The 15,406-nt window shown below is 50.3% G+C and overlaps 7 protein-coding genes across 7 annotated transcripts; 4 read left to right on the plus strand and 3 right to left on the minus strand.

Annotated features, from left to right (window-relative positions):
• Positions 1-238: 238 nt before the first annotated feature.
• MGL_3959 (uncharacterized protein) lies at positions 239-5,707 on the plus strand (the record flags this gene model as incomplete). Its single annotated transcript, XM_001728913.1, has 1 exon — positions 239-5,707. One exon carries the CDS (start codon positions 239-241, stop codon positions 5,705-5,707), a length of 5,469 nt encoding a protein of 1,822 aa, XP_001728965.1.
• A 714-nt stretch (positions 5,708-6,421) lies between these two features.
• MGL_3960 (uncharacterized protein) lies at positions 6,422-7,297 on the plus strand (the record flags this gene model as incomplete). Its single annotated transcript, XM_001728914.1, has 1 exon — positions 6,422-7,297. The coding sequence occupies one exon, from the start codon at positions 6,422-6,424 to the stop codon at positions 7,295-7,297; it is 876 nt and encodes a 291-aa protein (XP_001728966.1).
• A 733-nt stretch (positions 7,298-8,030) lies between these two features.
• Positions 8,031-8,609, minus strand: MGL_3961 (uncharacterized protein; the record flags this gene model as incomplete). The annotated part of the gene is made up of 1 exon (XM_001728915.1): positions 8,031-8,609. The coding sequence occupies one exon, from the start codon at positions 8,607-8,609 to the stop codon at positions 8,031-8,033; it is 579 nt and encodes a 192-aa protein (XP_001728967.1).
• A 564-nt stretch (positions 8,610-9,173) lies between these two features.
• MGL_3962 (uncharacterized protein) lies at positions 9,174-9,953 on the minus strand (the record flags this gene model as incomplete). The annotated part of the gene is made up of 1 exon (XM_001728916.1): positions 9,174-9,953. The coding sequence occupies one exon, from the start codon at positions 9,951-9,953 to the stop codon at positions 9,174-9,176; it is 780 nt and encodes a 259-aa protein (XP_001728968.1).
• A 283-nt stretch (positions 9,954-10,236) lies between these two features.
• MGL_3963 (uncharacterized protein) lies at positions 10,237-11,730 on the plus strand (the record flags this gene model as incomplete). Its single annotated transcript, XM_001728917.1, has 1 exon — positions 10,237-11,730. One exon carries the CDS (start codon positions 10,237-10,239, stop codon positions 11,728-11,730), a length of 1,494 nt encoding a protein of 497 aa, XP_001728969.1.
• An 89-nt stretch (positions 11,731-11,819) lies between these two features.
• Positions 11,820-13,826, plus strand: MGL_3964 (uncharacterized protein; the record flags this gene model as incomplete). The annotated part of the gene is made up of 1 exon (XM_001728918.1): positions 11,820-13,826. The coding sequence occupies one exon, from the start codon at positions 11,820-11,822 to the stop codon at positions 13,824-13,826; it is 2,007 nt and encodes a 668-aa protein (XP_001728970.1).
• A 159-nt stretch (positions 13,827-13,985) lies between these two features.
• Positions 13,986-15,206, minus strand: MGL_3965 (uncharacterized protein; the record flags this gene model as incomplete). Its single annotated transcript, XM_001728919.1, has 1 exon — positions 13,986-15,206. The coding sequence occupies one exon, from the start codon at positions 15,204-15,206 to the stop codon at positions 13,986-13,988; it is 1,221 nt and encodes a 406-aa protein (XP_001728971.1).
• Between the last annotated feature and the right edge of the window lie 200 nt (positions 15,207-15,406).

Raw genomic sequence — 15,406 nt, forward strand, 5'->3', positions numbered from 1 at the left:
AATCTTCGGCCGATCTTCACCCGCTTTTAACACCAACACATCGAAAGAGACTTGGGAGCATGGCCGCTGAAGCCAGCGCGACGCCTGGTGCGTCGCGCGTCAGAACAGAGAAGAGAACAGAAAATGCTCTTATGTACGTGTTGATTTTTTTCTCTTATTCTTATGCAGCTCTTTCCATGATTTATATGAACATCTCGAACGTGCGCGCCAAACACTAGCGCCAAACGAATTACACGACATGTTGGTAGCACGTCTCGCCCAGCTGGAGCAATGTGGGAGTATTCTTCATCGTAAAACAAAAGAATCGTGCAAGATCTTAGACAACAAGAAAGAAATAACCTGGAAAGGCATGGCTTTTCAGATTGATTCTGTGCAACGCGATTTGTGTTTGGCGATCAGCGATCAGTTGGACATCGATGAGCTTGAAGTTCTTGTTCTGTTGCGTACCTATTTGGAAAGCGAGCATCATTCTATTGGCATGCTTGAACACAAAAAATCTCTAAAATCTGATGGATTTGATGAGTTTCTCGATGCCTTCTATGTGTTTTTCTTTGAGGAGCAGCTTGCGGTTATTCGGTGTGTGAGTGCCTTGCTCCGGATTGCTGAGGATGCGCACAACGAGTTATTCGACATTGCGACCTCCGTACTTGACAAATTTGCTGACACAAAGCTCGCACAGCGCTGTCTTAAATGGTTTGAAGAGGAAACGTCCAAACCATTGCCATCAAATGTCGCTAGTGATACCCATTATGCGATGCTTTGGGTGCGGCAGGGGCTAGAGCGACAACTGGCACTGTTAGAAGTGGCTTTTCTCTTGTACTATGGGCGTGTTCCGCCATGCGCGGCATTCACAGCGGATGTGCTTGAATGTGCTCACCGGACGCAGTTTGGCCAACGTCAAGCGAATGCGAGTATTTTTGACTCAGACGCGTATGAAAAATGCCAATGCATACGTGATCTTCTGGTGTTTTTGGCTGTCGAGTGCTTGAACTTGGAGGCTGCGTTAGATGTTGTGCCAGAAGGTGTGTCAGCATCTGAGGATCCTGCCTTGGCGCCATTTGCCTCAGACATTGACGCCCTGAACAGGTCGATTGCGCAGTTGGAAATGGCTGCATCCAATGTAGCATATTCCCCTCTTCTGTTGGGATTTGCGCTAGTACTGCGACGTTTGGAAGAGGCAGGTACACACAGCACGTTGGATCCACGGCTAGCAGCCGCTGTAGACGTGATGGACAATGGTCCACCTATTTGGCGTCGTCTTGTCCAGGGTGCATTTGACCCTAGTATGGAACTGTATGGCATGCTTCGGGCACTTGTTTCCTCACCTCTATTGGGTACTGGCACTCGAACGCTGGGTGCGTCGAACTTGTCTGCCCTGGCGTATCGGGCCGTTTTCAAGGGACTATTGCTTACTATCACAGACCTTGTGCATCCAGAATACTTCACGGATATTGACACTCTTGTTGATTTGTGGTGCTGCACATTCCGTGCGAAGGCTGATGATGTACCAGATGGCATTGCGGCATTGTGCACCCAGTTTTGGACCCAAGATATTCAGTATCCTACTCGTGCATCTCTGCTGAGTCTGGCACGTCGCCGCTTTCCTGCAAGTTTCCGTCCGCTTGTGCTCCTCATGCAGGCCTTGTCGGGCACTATGCCTGGCTCTTCTTCACCTGAAACAGCCATGGCTGTCATTGATTTTCTGGCGCACGTGTCCTCGGTAGCTCTTACACTACCCAAGATTGCAGCGAGCTTAGCTCCTTGGCAGACTATTGACGAGCTTGAAGCACCGTCGGTTACGTATCAATTACGTTCTGACATGCAAATTTCGTCGACGCGAGTCATCCTGCCAGCAGGTACGCGTGGCGTTCTCGTGTCGCCGCCTGGGGAAGTTCCTGCGATTGTTTTATGGCAGCCTGTCGAACCGATTAGTGCTTGGCACATTCTTCATGATGCATTGCTTGCGCGTGTCAGCACTCCATCACGACGACTTGATGCATTTGAAGGCGGTGACGGCCCATGGAGCTTGTCGCCTGACTGGTCCAACTGCACGGCATCGTTGGACATTGAAGTGGCAGGACTCTTCACAGATGTATTGCAAGCTGAAGACTCAATTGGTGAAACTCTCTTGTCACACCTTGGTGAACATGAGGGCCTCGTCTCCGCCGCGCTGGGTCTTGTGCGAGCCGCTCTCACGAGCTCGCCGTTGGGTGTACGTCGCCTGTGTCATGGTTATCGTCTCTTGATGGCTCTGCTCCCGCATCGCTCAAATGAAATCTGGCAGTGGATCCGCTCGACGAATATCCTGATCGGCAGTCCTGGCATAGTCCCACTCAGTGATGTGGAATCGCCTCACTCTGCTCTGCTGGCACATGAAAAAAACACAGGCACCTTTACCGGCACACTTTGCCTCCTCGATCTACTATATGCGTTGCTAGAGCAAACTCAATCTTCTCAGTTTATTGATCCTCCTCAACTTGTTCAAGTCAAAGCGTCTGTTCTTGCTCGATCGTTTGCTTGGGTTGCTACAGACATATGGAATGACCACCGCAATTGGACATATAATGATAACAGTACATGGATGCAAATCAGTCTAAAGTGCATGCGCCTATTTTCTGCAGTTCTTGGAGATCCTTGTCTGAATCCTTTGAAAAAGCCAGACACACCTCTGCACATGGATGCTGTGCGCTCTTTGCATGAAGTTGTGGAGCGCGTTTTGGGTGAAGGTGCAACGTCTTTGACACTTGCTCCGATGCTCGTAGCCCTCGGTACAGGTCATGCACGCATTGACGCATTATACCGCTCGGGACATGCATTTGCTGCGCGTCTGTTGGAAAGGCTCGTCGAGACTTGCTTATCAACTACCAGTATGCTCGTGACGCGATCCCAACGTTCGCATTTGCTCACGACGCTTTTTGTCAGCGCAGCACCGGATGCGCGGGGAACGCTTGCGAGTGTGATTTTGGCATACATTCCGGCGGCTGTGCCGCCCTCTCTCGCCACAGCTGCTGCCCACCTCGTAACTGATATTGTACGAGCACCTGATGTTGCAGCGCTACGTCTCGCTGGTCATCTTGGCTCGACGAATCAAGTCGAAGACGTTGTGGGTTTGCTGCTAGACGTACTGGAAAATTCATTTGCGGATACTAGCTTGCGCGTCGCTTTGTGGCAGATGTTCAGCGCGTTTGTCTCTTCACAACCTGCTCTTGCGACACTCTTGCTCACGGGCGCACATTTGGCTCATGATCATGCATATAAACCTAGTGATTCATCAGCATTGAAGCGTACGGCCCTACAGCTGGCAGTAGATTCATTGGTTTTAACTGAAGACCTATGGACTGTTTGTCCCGAGTTGCTGGATGCTATTCTTGGATTTATGACGGAAGCTTGGGAACACGCAGTAGCGCATCCAATTGTCTTTGGTGCTCTGCGCAAGCAGCCAGAATTTTGGGACCGACTTGATCGCATCATTTGTAAGAAGGTGCCTGTTCCACTGCTAGATTCGTCCGACTTATTGTTTGAGCATGTTCAAAATGAAGAGGCGACACAGTATGCCTTCCAACTGGAATGTCAAGCTCGTGCGCTACGAATAATGGAGCTGGATCTTTGTACTTTGAAAATGCCACGTCAGTCTTCGGGCTCATCTTGTTGCATACGTGTTCTGGAAGCATTGTGCAGTGATGAGAATCGCTTTATTGAAATACTGCACCATGCAATGCAGACGATGCCTATGGCTGTGCCCCGTTCTGTGGAACAGCATGCCGGGTCTCTCGCCCGGGATATACCATGGCCCATTCTTCGACATGCTCCTCGCCGTGATGACTACGATCGGCAGCGTATATATGGACCTTACTACATCTATCATCTTCCGTCTGTACTACTTCGGAGCCAGACGACTACATCGGCTGACGTAGAGGAGCTCGCGTCTTGTGTGGGCTTCACTTGGTCTATCGTGGACGCACAGGCTAAGCGTGCTCGAGCATGGACCGACTGCTTGGGTGGTGTCATGGCTCATCTTCTTGCGCAAGCTGAGGCACAAGGCTCGGCAAAATACGAAGCACTTCAACGGTCCTTGAGCCGCACTGTGACTCACATTGGTCCACTTGCATTAGCAGAGGATCGCTCACATGTGGTACTCTTACTCGCCGTTCTTGTTGGTGCGTCGTACATGAATTTGAACAAAGAAACTCTATCGCAGTTATGCCCACTTGTTGCTCAGTTGTGTGAATATCCCGCGTACAAGCTGCCATCTTTTGCATCTCAGAGTGTCCGCACGCCTTTGGTTCAGCTTATGCTGACTGTTTCGTCGGCTTGCCACCGGCAAAATGTGTCTGAGCCAGCTTTAAGCTCCATCCTGTCTTACGCAATGGAGGCACTAGTCCAACTTGATTCCCTCATTCCATTTCTCGATGCGCCAGTTGATGAAGCGGCACGCGCAGCTGAAGCTGACTTGGATGTTCTCATTGCCTTTCTGCGCACATGTATGACTACTGAGACGTCTGTACCGAAATCCACGTGGCTGACACCAATGCGAGAGACTTGCATCATCCCCGCAGCCGCCAGTATCCTCAGATGCGCGCCGCTGACTCCTGAGCACAATGGTGCTGGTGCGCCCCGTACACACATTAGGTTTTTCATGCCCGTGTTGCGCTTGATTGAAGCGCTTTCGGCACAGCCAGTCGCGTGTGAGCTTGTCGTGCAGGCTGGTGTCGTACGCGCCCTGTGTACCACGGCTTTGAGCGCGCTTCTTGAGCAAGGCGCACTAGATCCTGTTCTTCCCTCGGGAGATCCACATCCACTTCACGTGACATGGCTGCTAATGCTACGTACGGTTGTTCGACTAGTGGAGAACCTGGGCTTGGAGTCGCGAGCATATCTTGTTGATGCAGATGTGCAAGCATTCGTAAACATGTATGCTTTGCAGATCCGCCGTTCCTTCTTGTTTTCGCCTTTGACTCAACCTTCTCCTGTGGAGATTGGCCAGCTTCATGAGGTCTGCATGGTTTTGCGCCTCTTTCGCAGTATGTGGATGGCTAAAGCACAAGGTGCCATTAGTAGCGACTCGCCAATGAGCCGCGCGAGAAGAATGCCTCTGGGCGAGTACTTCCTTCAAGATATTCCCCTGCTCTTACAGCAAATTGCATACGTTTACAACCATCCGAAAGAACTGCTGACTATGCTTGGCTTGACAAACCATGCTGGTGCCCCCACGGAGTCACTGTCAAAATTTGCTCAGCAAACCGTCAAAGAAGCATTGGCTCTATTACTTGGGCTATTGTGGGATATAAGTGGCGCAGATGCCATTCTTACATTCGATAAGGAAGACTGGCCGATGTTGCCAGCTGTGATCCAGCCATCTATGCATGTAGCGCCGCATGCGCCAGCATCTTTTGGTACTTTGTTGCAACTTGCCAGTGGTCTTACGGAAGATACTAAGCATGATCAAGACGTGTGTGGGCTGTTAGAACAATGCGTAGGTTTATGCGTGACGCAGGCGATGGTGTGGGATCAAGGCCCTGTTCCTATTTATGCAAATGAATGTGTTCAAGTTGGCAGAGACCAAGCGCGCGCGGAATTGGAAGCTGGTCTTGGTCGGGACATTGACGCTGCTATCCAAACAGCATCCAACGCCATCCGGAATCCGTGGTGGGATGTTCTACGTGCTTTCCATGAACGATGCACTCGTCCAAGAAGCTCATATAAATAAGAAATGCATTTTTAAAATACTTTATTCATTTAAAACAACTGGCACGGATGGACCATAGGTAGCTTGTATATTTTATCCTGTATTGGTTGGCTGTGGATTTCCTCGCGCCTGCGTTACGTGGGGATCGCACGCACGAATGGGAAGGCCTCCACAAATCAACTCACAACTGCAGATCCTAACGTACACCTTTGAATTTTGGTCATAATGACCTCGGAGGAGCCGCGTTTGTCAGCCCGAGTGCGGGCCATGTTGACGACGCAACATGACCCACAAGCAATCAAAGAGGCATTTTCGATGATAAAAAGCATATATGGCGATAATATGCCAGATACAAAGACATTGTCTTCGCGTCTCCTGCGGGATGTCCAACGTCAGGAGTACGCGGTAACGGAGACATTTTGTGATGCTTTGACTGGCCTAGACATGGCCCTTGCTGATATGTGTCAAATTACAAGAAATGCCAACGATGAAGCGCGCGACTCGATGAATTGTATGGAACGCGCTATGACCGAAGCTCAAGCCTTGCTCGAGCACGCACATGCGCTCCAAGACCAAATGTGAGTACCTCCCTTATGGCACTAACCCTATAGCACTGCCTCTAAAACACATCAGCGGATAGCTGAGCGACTCCTCGAGCGATTCACACTTACAAAAGCCGAATTGGATGCCATCAGCGCACCAGATGCGAGTGTCAATGCGTCGTTCCTTACTGCCATGGATCGGCTTCAGACCATTCTGGATGACACGCTCATTCTTATGGATGCAAGTGATCCTGAAACAGACGATTTTTTCTCTGAATCTCTACCAACTTCGGCGAAGGCCGCGCGCGATTTTCGCGAACGTGCGGCATCACTCCTTCAAACATCCATGCAGCGTCTTGCTTATTGGTGTTCCGCAGAGCTGCGTCGCCTGCCACTCGAGGGTGCGGATGTCAATATGTTCTTGCGTGAAGCTCTGCGCCGATTAGCTGCTCGTGAGGACTTGTTCCACTCGACTATGGCTGCATTTGCCGAGACTCGCGCGGCAAGGTGGCCGGAAGCGTTTAACATGGCGCTGGTCGTAGGAGGCCCGCCGCCCACGTACTTGCCCCGGCCTATTGAACTTTACGCTCATGATGCGCTTCGATATGTGTCTGACATGCTTGCATGGATCCATCAAGCTATCGCAAGTGAGCGGGAACTTGTAACGTCATTATTTTCATTATTGTCTATACCTGGACGCTCGGCGCCTCGTGTATTAGATAAACCGTCAGAGCCGGAGAATGACTTGGCGCTCGTTATTTCTGCGCACGGAATTGAACCAAAGGTTCTAGAAATGCTTATACATCGTGTGCTAGATCGCAGTATGGCCGGCTGTTGTCGTCCACTTCGGAAGCGAGTCCAACAAACTATCAGCGCGCAGCGCGATGCTACCTTAATTCTTCGCTTGTACTTTGTCTTGAGCTTTTACAGAATTACTATTCAACACACGCTCCGCGAGTCTTCTCCATTATGTGTGACTGTTAACGAGTACGTTCGAACACATGCGAAACTAACCCAAGGCTTTATCATCTTGCCGACATTGCTTTTGTCCATGCGCTGCAACAGCTAAGTTTCGACCTAATGGTACCTGAGAACCCGGGTCCGGATGTTCCGGCTTCCTTCGCTGAAGCACTTGAACACTTGCGTGCATTGCTCAAAGAGTGCGATGAGACAAAAGACACAGTGACGTTATTTGCACGTATTGCTCAACATCTGGTCGAACCAATGCACGCCATGTGCAAAAAGACAGCTGAAAAAATCCGGCATGCATCCGGCAAGACGCCATCATGGCTTGGCATGCCACTTTTTTCAGCGAGAGTATATCAAGATGCAGATCCTGAATGGGACGCTTGCTTGTTTCTGATTCATTGCCTTCTCCCTCTTGTACGAACAATTCAAGCGCATGACGAGTTGTACGAGCAGTACGCACGAATCTATAAAGACTTGAGCGTGGCATCCAAGAAATTGTGTGAATTGCACTATCAAAATATGCTTGCGGGATCTGGGCTCAAGAAGCTGGGATGCGGAGAGATTAGTGAACCCACATTCCTTGTTGAATGGAACGCTTTTTGTGCTGCACCAAACCTACTCTTCCCTTCGGAGCGGCTTGTGTCCTTGAAGGATACTTCGTTGCGGAGCACAATACATCGTGCGGCACTGTTACATCTCGTTCAAAGCTATACTCGCGCGCGGGCCCAGTCCCATCAACTTCCTCCCGAACGAGATATTGCTATGCTCATGGATGTGTTGGACATCATTGACGAAGCACCACATACCTTTATCGAGCAGACACTTCAGATGAATTACGGTCCGAAAAAATCAGGTGCAGCACGTTCATAGCCCGCCAAATCTTGCTCTGAGAAACAGCAAAAAACGACCAAGTCGAGGTTGTCGCCCTCAGGACCCAAAAGGAAAGATTTGACCTGCTCCAATGCAGCCTTTGTTGCATCGTCTTTCGGATAACCATACACACCTGTTGAAATTGATGGAAAGGCTACCGAACGAAGTCGGTTCTTTACGGCCTCTTGCAGACTTTCGCGGTACGCTGATTGAAGCAAAGTGCGTGCAACGTTAGGTGGATGATGAGAATAGATCGGACCGACTGTATGAATCACAGCTTTGCAAGGAAGCCGATAAGCATTTGTCGTTTTGGCTTCGCCTGTGTTGCAACCATTAAGGCGTCTGCACTCTGCTAAGAAATTTGGGTGATCTGCTGCACGATGAATTGCGCCATCGACGCCGCCGCCGCCCAGGAGTGTGGGATTCGCAGCATTGACGATCGCATCCACTTCCAGTTTAGTGATATCACCGCACCATATTGCAATCTTCCGTGCAAGCGCGTTCGCATATGGTAAGGTTTGAATCTGTTGAATGGACACCATTGTCGGAGTTGCTGGTCGTTCGACGATTGTCTTGGCAATTTCCTGAGGGGCCCCTGGGCTCTTGGGACGTAAATTTAATTCCAGCTGTAATTTAAATCCAAGGTCTTCTAATCAGTTGTGGCTGTCTTCGTTTGGCATACCATCGTAGTTATGAGCAGTGGATCGACGTCGTCTCCTCAGGTCATTGTGCAGCAGGCTCCGCCACAGCAGTCCGTGCTTTCCAAGCGTACGCAATCAAATTGTTACTTACATGTGTAGTCGGTATGGGTGCCATCATGGGCTCGCTTGTGGGTGCAACTATTGGTTTCATTGGTGGCGGATTCCAAATTTTGCGGTACGTTGAACACATTGGGCTTATGCATGAGTGCTGGACCAGGACCTCGCGGTGCTATGGCAACACTAGCACAATACATGATTTCCTCAGGAGCAACGTTCGGGTTCTTTATGTCTATCGGAACGGTCATTCGTACGGAGTCGCTTCCCTCTTCCCGCGATGAGCAATGGCGCGCAGCTTATCGTGCGCATGGGAACCGGGTCGCAATTGGAGCTGCATCACGTACATAATTATGTATCTATGCGAACAAATTGTGCTTGGATGAAGCGACGTTCCATGATGGTGCTTGTTTTTCTGTTCACCTTTGTGTGGACCACTTCTTCAACTACACCAGTTACGCCTCCGGCCTCAGCAAACAGACGCTCGACTTCGTCGCGAGAGAAAAAGTAAGCCATGGTATGATCTCCCCTTCGATACCAGTGGTGCGCATCACTTAGTAGACTAGGCTCGGACCATTGAGCGTCTTTACGTGTGTGGAATCGTAGATGCGCGAGATCTCCATGTGCGTAGTCTCGGAACACCACCGTAGCTCCTAGAGGAATAGCGGTAATAAGTGACCGAAGCATCCGCACCTGGTCCTGAGGCGGGATGGCAGAGAGCACGAAGATGATTGAAAGCGTCGACACTGGGGGCCAGTTCGGACGCTGCTTCAACTGATGTAGAAGCACTTGCGTAGATTGTCCATCAAGTAAGTCATGAATAAATGCATTCACACGATGTTGATCATAGCAAGGATTTTTTTGCACGATGTCAATGGCGCGTGGTGAAAAATCAAAGCAATGAACGCGAAGTTTAGCATTCTTCTCAAGTAGTGGGTAGACCGTGTTGCCAACACCACACCCAACTTCAAGAAGAACAGGTTCTTCTCCGTGTACTAGGTTAGGTGTATCTTCGCGCAATTCGTCAAATTCCCTGTCAGTCCAATTTCGATTTTTAAAGAACCGGTCTTCATGCGCCTTGTAAAACTTATCCCAAGCTCTGCCAGCATCCCGCCGAGTCTTTTCTACCATGAAAGGTGAACTAACGCGCCGATTCATTCCAAGCACATCTTCTATTTTTGAGGTGTCTTGCTGGTCCGAGGAGCGTGGCGTGGCCTGCGCGTCACTCATATTCGCCAGCAAGTCACCTCTTGAACAGATGGATGTGGGGATTTGTTCATTTCAGTTTGCGCGCTTAAAGGCGGCGGCGAGTTTGGGTACGCCAAAAGAATTTGAAACCCGACAGGACCTCCAGCCTACATTTCTTCTCGGTGCCGATCCCACGTGGTGAGTTCTCGTCGATTGCTGTCCCACCATGGACTCGATGATGGAGCGGGATTCGGCCATGGCGTCGTTTGCGTTTCGTGGCTCTCGTGAACCTGTCACGCTGTTGGAGGACTCTTTCTTCCGCGTGCGGCAGTTAGTACCGTCGTTGGTTCCTGCCGTAGTTGATGCGCTGCGTGCTGATCCTTACGTGTCGCCCAGCACGGGTGGTATCGATAGCGACACGGAATATGCTTATTGTGCAACTACGCAGAAGTGTCATGTATGGCGTGCCACAAGTGCAGCTCCCACTTGCTTTGTATTTCCTGTTCCGAGTAGCTCATCCGGCGAGAGCTCACCGCCACATTGTGTTCTTCTGCCTCGCCCATTAAACGCAAGTGCTGAGCCTGCTGTACTCTTGTGCACAAGCGATGGTCAGCTGTGCTTTTGGAACGCTGTTAGTGATGCTTTTACTATTGATTCCAACACGAGTTTGGATGTGTGCGTGCCGCTACAAACGAATGAACGGATAACAACCGCAGCTCGCGTTGACAGTAGTCAGGCTTTGCTCGGTACGTCACATGCACGCCTATTTAGTGTGCGAGTTTTCATGCACCGTGGAGAGTACCAGGTGGTGCCAACGGTTTTGAGCGAGTCGCGCGGCCTGCTGGGCCGATGGTTTGGTGGCAACAGCCACCCGATTGGAGGTACAGGTACAGAGTGCGCTATTTCCTCCCTGGTAGTCGGCCCCGCTGGGACAGATATGCACTGTCTTGTGCTGGCTGTTAGTGCGCGACATGTTCAGTTTTGGTGCGTGCCTATGGCTATGGGTTCGACTGTACCGGGCACCCCTCGGCTTGTGAACGCAGATATGGGAATCCACCGTACTCTTGCCAGTCGTATCCTGTATGCACGTGGCCAACGCTACAGCGCGGCTGATGCTATGAGCATCGAAATACTTGATGCAGCATTTGTTCTGAATGAGGAAGAGTTTGTGGTGCTCTATGTGGACCGCAGTGTTCCCTCTACGACGTCTTATGGTCTCGCACTCATTGACGTACCCAAAGAACCTGGCACTTCCCTGACTCCTCGTCAGATAATCCCCCTGCGTTTCCAGGGCGCAAATGATCCTCGACCAGGAGCACGTCCTCGTTTGCACGTTGCAGGCACACAGCCATCGGTGGCCTTCATCTCCTTTGGCCGCGCGGTTATCGTTCAACTCTTGAGCGATCCGTGTGGTTCTGATGAGATACTTCAGCTGCGGCATGGCGCGGATCATATTCTGGGCTCTTGTGTAGCTGTATCAGATTCTGATGCACGCTGGAAAGCCCTCACTGCGACGAGCGGTATCTGGATGGTGGATTTCCATGTGCCCTATGCACAGCAGCAGGCTATTGAGTACGTGTCTTCATCGCATGGCTTGGAGAGACTAACAGCAGTGAACAACCAACATCTGCTTGCGCGCTGGACGCGCAGACTCGCCACTTGCAAGAGCGCATCGAGAGCGCGGTTTGGTTCTATGATGCTTCACACCCACTCCAACTAGATGCTTTGCCAGACCATTTGGATCTTCATGTGCTTGAGCACTGCGTTGTCAATGTTAGTACAGATTTGCTGACAAGTTCTTTACGCTACATGCCTAAAACCGTTGACCTGCGTACGCAACTCGCACAGCGCGTGGCGTGTGCATTGCGTCTGCGTGATGTATTGGGTCGGAATGGTTATCTTGCTCAACTTTCAATTTCAACTCGCATTCATTTGCGAGCAGATGCTGAGCTGTTGGCAGGGGCAAGTGATCTCTGGCGTTTGTTTGACGCTGGGGAGCATGCAGCCGTGCTTGTCACTGCGATCGAGAGTGTGCTGGGCCCTGGGTATGAGCGAGTATTTTTCGAGCAGGCACTTCCACGAATGGTCGAAATTCTTGCCGCACTTCATGCTCAATTGACTCCATCCAATGCCGTGGTGTGTACGCGACTAGTGTTGGCCTTGTTCCTTGGCGCAACACGCTTCCGTCTTGAACACGGTGCAGCGTATCAGCAGACGTCTCTTCCTAGTTCGTCAACGTTTGAGCCTTGGTACGCGTCACCTGTATGTATCCGCCTCCTGGAATCACTGTTTGATGCGGCCATCAATCGGCTCGAGCATACACAAGAAGCCGCAGCTGATGCAGAGCTCCGCACTCAGCTTTGTGCTTTGGCAGAACAAGCACTAAATGCATATGAAGCTCGCGAGGCATTCCTTAGCAACGATGCGGACGGTCTTGCAGCTGCACAAGCTGCTTTCTCGAGAGCGCGCCCGGCTTTGTTGCGCCCCCTGTTGGGTATCGGACGTGCCGACAAAGCATTCGCACTTGCCGAGCATCATCGCGATTTTCACACGCTCGTGGTTCTTTGCTTTGCGGATCCGGCCAACAATGACGATTCCAAGCGCATAAAGCTCATGAATCCAGCGAGTTCGGACTCCTCAGATGTACGTGTGGAGCTTTACCTTGATGCATATGGTATGGATTTTGCCAATGAGTTGTATCAATACTACATAAAACACGGTGCAGTTCGTCGCTTATTGGAGCCACGTGCCGAGCATGCACACTTGGTGTCCCGTTTTCTTGATGAACATCCACAGTATTCCCGGCTTGCATGGGTACACGATTCAGCTCTTGATCAGTATGAGCGTGCGAGCTCGACGCTTCGCGCTTGCGCGCAGCAAGAACGCCTGGATGTACAGGCTAAGCAGCGTATGCTAAGTATCGGAAAGCTACTACATCTTGCCTCGCTTCCTAGTATGGAAGGAGTGTCTGCACCCGCTCAGCAAGCGACACTCGAGAGTTGGGATGACGCGCTTGACCTTGTGCACATACAAACTCGCTTGCATGCCCGATGGGTCGAGGCAACGCTGGTGGATGAGAGTGCTCCTGCAGAAGCTCAAGCTGAACATATCGCTTCGAGTATTGCTCCCTTGCTTGACAATAGACCGACATTGCGCACATTGTTTGTCTCGTTTGCTAGCGAGGTGATCGCAGGTCATGTTGTGACTGGAGAAGACATAATTGACTTGTTGACTTTGGCAGATCGGTCATTTGCTGCCCCACAAGATTCTGCTCTGACTGATTTTGCTATTGCTGTCCAGGTCTTGGTGAGACTGGACCTTTCATCGGCGAGACGAGATGCAGCTCTGGTATCGTTGTGGCGGCGTCTTTATTTGATGGATGATTGGGAAGCACTTAGTGATACCGCAAGTTTAACTGATGAGCAAGTGCTTCAGAATGTTCAAAACACAACAGCATTTCACACTTTGCAAAGCGTCCTCGCTGACGATAGTACTGCCGAAACTGTCATATCTCCAGAGTCAATTTGTACAATGGCTCCCCCAGATCTATCATTGCTGAAAGAGCGATTGCAAGGCTTACCAGACACTCAAATACAAGCCATCCATGATGCTTTCCAAGAGGAGCATGATGCCTTGGCACATACTGTGGAATGCACCCGCCTCTCTGCATATTTTTCACACATCCTCTCGGTCCGTCTAATAAATAAGGAAGATTGGGATATGGATGACGAAGATGCGCCTGAACGTAAGCTTGAAGATACGACTACACCCTTATACGAGACTTCCATGCCAGGTGCCAGCACGATGCTTATGTGACAAAGGGGACATGTTATCGGCTTCTGTATCGATCCTTTTTTTTTTCATTACTATCACCTTGCTTCCATAATTCAGTGAATTATGACGAAAAATTATAATATAAAAACAATAACAATGATAACAGTAAGCTAGCGACGCTTCATTTGTGTTGCATGAGCTTTACGTTGTGTGCGTCGCTTGGCTATTTCCATACGCTGGTGTAAAAAGAAAAAAAAATGAGATGAAACGTACCTTGGCTTGCTCAGCAGGCGAAAGTTTGTCAAATTTCTCTTGCTGAAGACGTCGACGCTCTTCTTCAGCTTCCTCGGCTTCTTGGGCTTTGGCGTCGCGTGAGCTAATTTCTTCTAACTGAGCAGCAACCTCAGTACGCGTCTTTTTTAGGGCAGCGTAAGTGTCAGGGTGCAGGGCTAAAATGTCCGACCGGCCTGATGCAGTCATAGATAGCGCATCCGCAATGTCCAGAGCAAGAGTAAGCAGGGGAAGACTTGACTTGGCCTCGGCCTCGGTTCGCGGCAAACGCAGAGTCAGTTCAAGTCGTTCAATACGCTGTGCTTCGGGAACGGGTCCCGTTGCCGGTTCGACTCGAGGTTGGTCAGTAAATAATAGGCTCACTAAAAACTGACCAGCCGAAGAATTCAATGCTTCAGTAATACCTAATCGAGCACGTTGTTTGTCACCCCGGGAGCCGATTTCGCCGAGCCAACGGTCCGTGATGTTTCCTGCCTCTGATGCAATAGCGAAGCGTTCGTCCAAGTCACGCGCTTGGCTCGCATTTGCACCGTCGGAGACACGGGCAAACTTCATATCAAAACGCTCATGACGAGCTTGATGAAGCTCGGTCTTGTCGATAATAGCGAACGTTCCACCGTTCACACGCGGAGACCGAGGCAAGGTAAACGTCAAAGTCACTTGCTCCTTTTTAAACCAAGGAGAAGCAGGAAGTGCAAATATATCGTAGATAATCGAAAAAATGATCATGAACGGGTCATGCCATGGACGTAGTGTTAAAACAGCATGTAAAGAATCGACTCCACGGCGTCCTGTTGCAAATAGACAAGCCTCATCTGCGCCATTCCAAATAAGTTTAGGTGCAATACCAGATGTGTCAATGCCAACCTGAGAAAATTCAGTCTCCAGAGCACGAGCATAAACAAGATGCCAGCTTTTAACTACCCAGCGATTGTACACACGCCCGAGCAAAGAGCCGAGCAAAAACACCATCAGAACGCCGAGTAAAACACCTTGAACATAAAATTGCCTTGGGCGAAAGGCTAGATCTACATTGAAAATACGACCTGTCCATAAAGCAGGACTATCATCTTGTTGCAATGAGACGATCCGCTGCAACGCATGCTGCAGCGGTTGCCATACACGTTCCATCACGATGGTCAGGGCACGGAGATACGATAATGAACGAAGTTGATTGCCTTGGTATTTTCGGCCGAATCATGGTCGCCAAATGGAGCCACATCCGTCCCTACCATGAAGGAAGTTCCGCCCTCTTGTAAAAATTAGACAGAAGACAATCTCATCTAAGAATAGTATGGATCAATTCTTGACCGACTAGAGCTGGAGATCCT

Source organism: Malassezia globosa (genome assembly GCF_000181695.2).
Source record: "Malassezia globosa CBS 7966 chromosome Unknown mgl_sf_11.1, whole genome shotgun sequence".
Classification (NCBI taxonomy): domain Eukaryota; kingdom Fungi; phylum Basidiomycota; class Malasseziomycetes; order Malasseziales; family Malasseziaceae; genus Malassezia; species Malassezia globosa.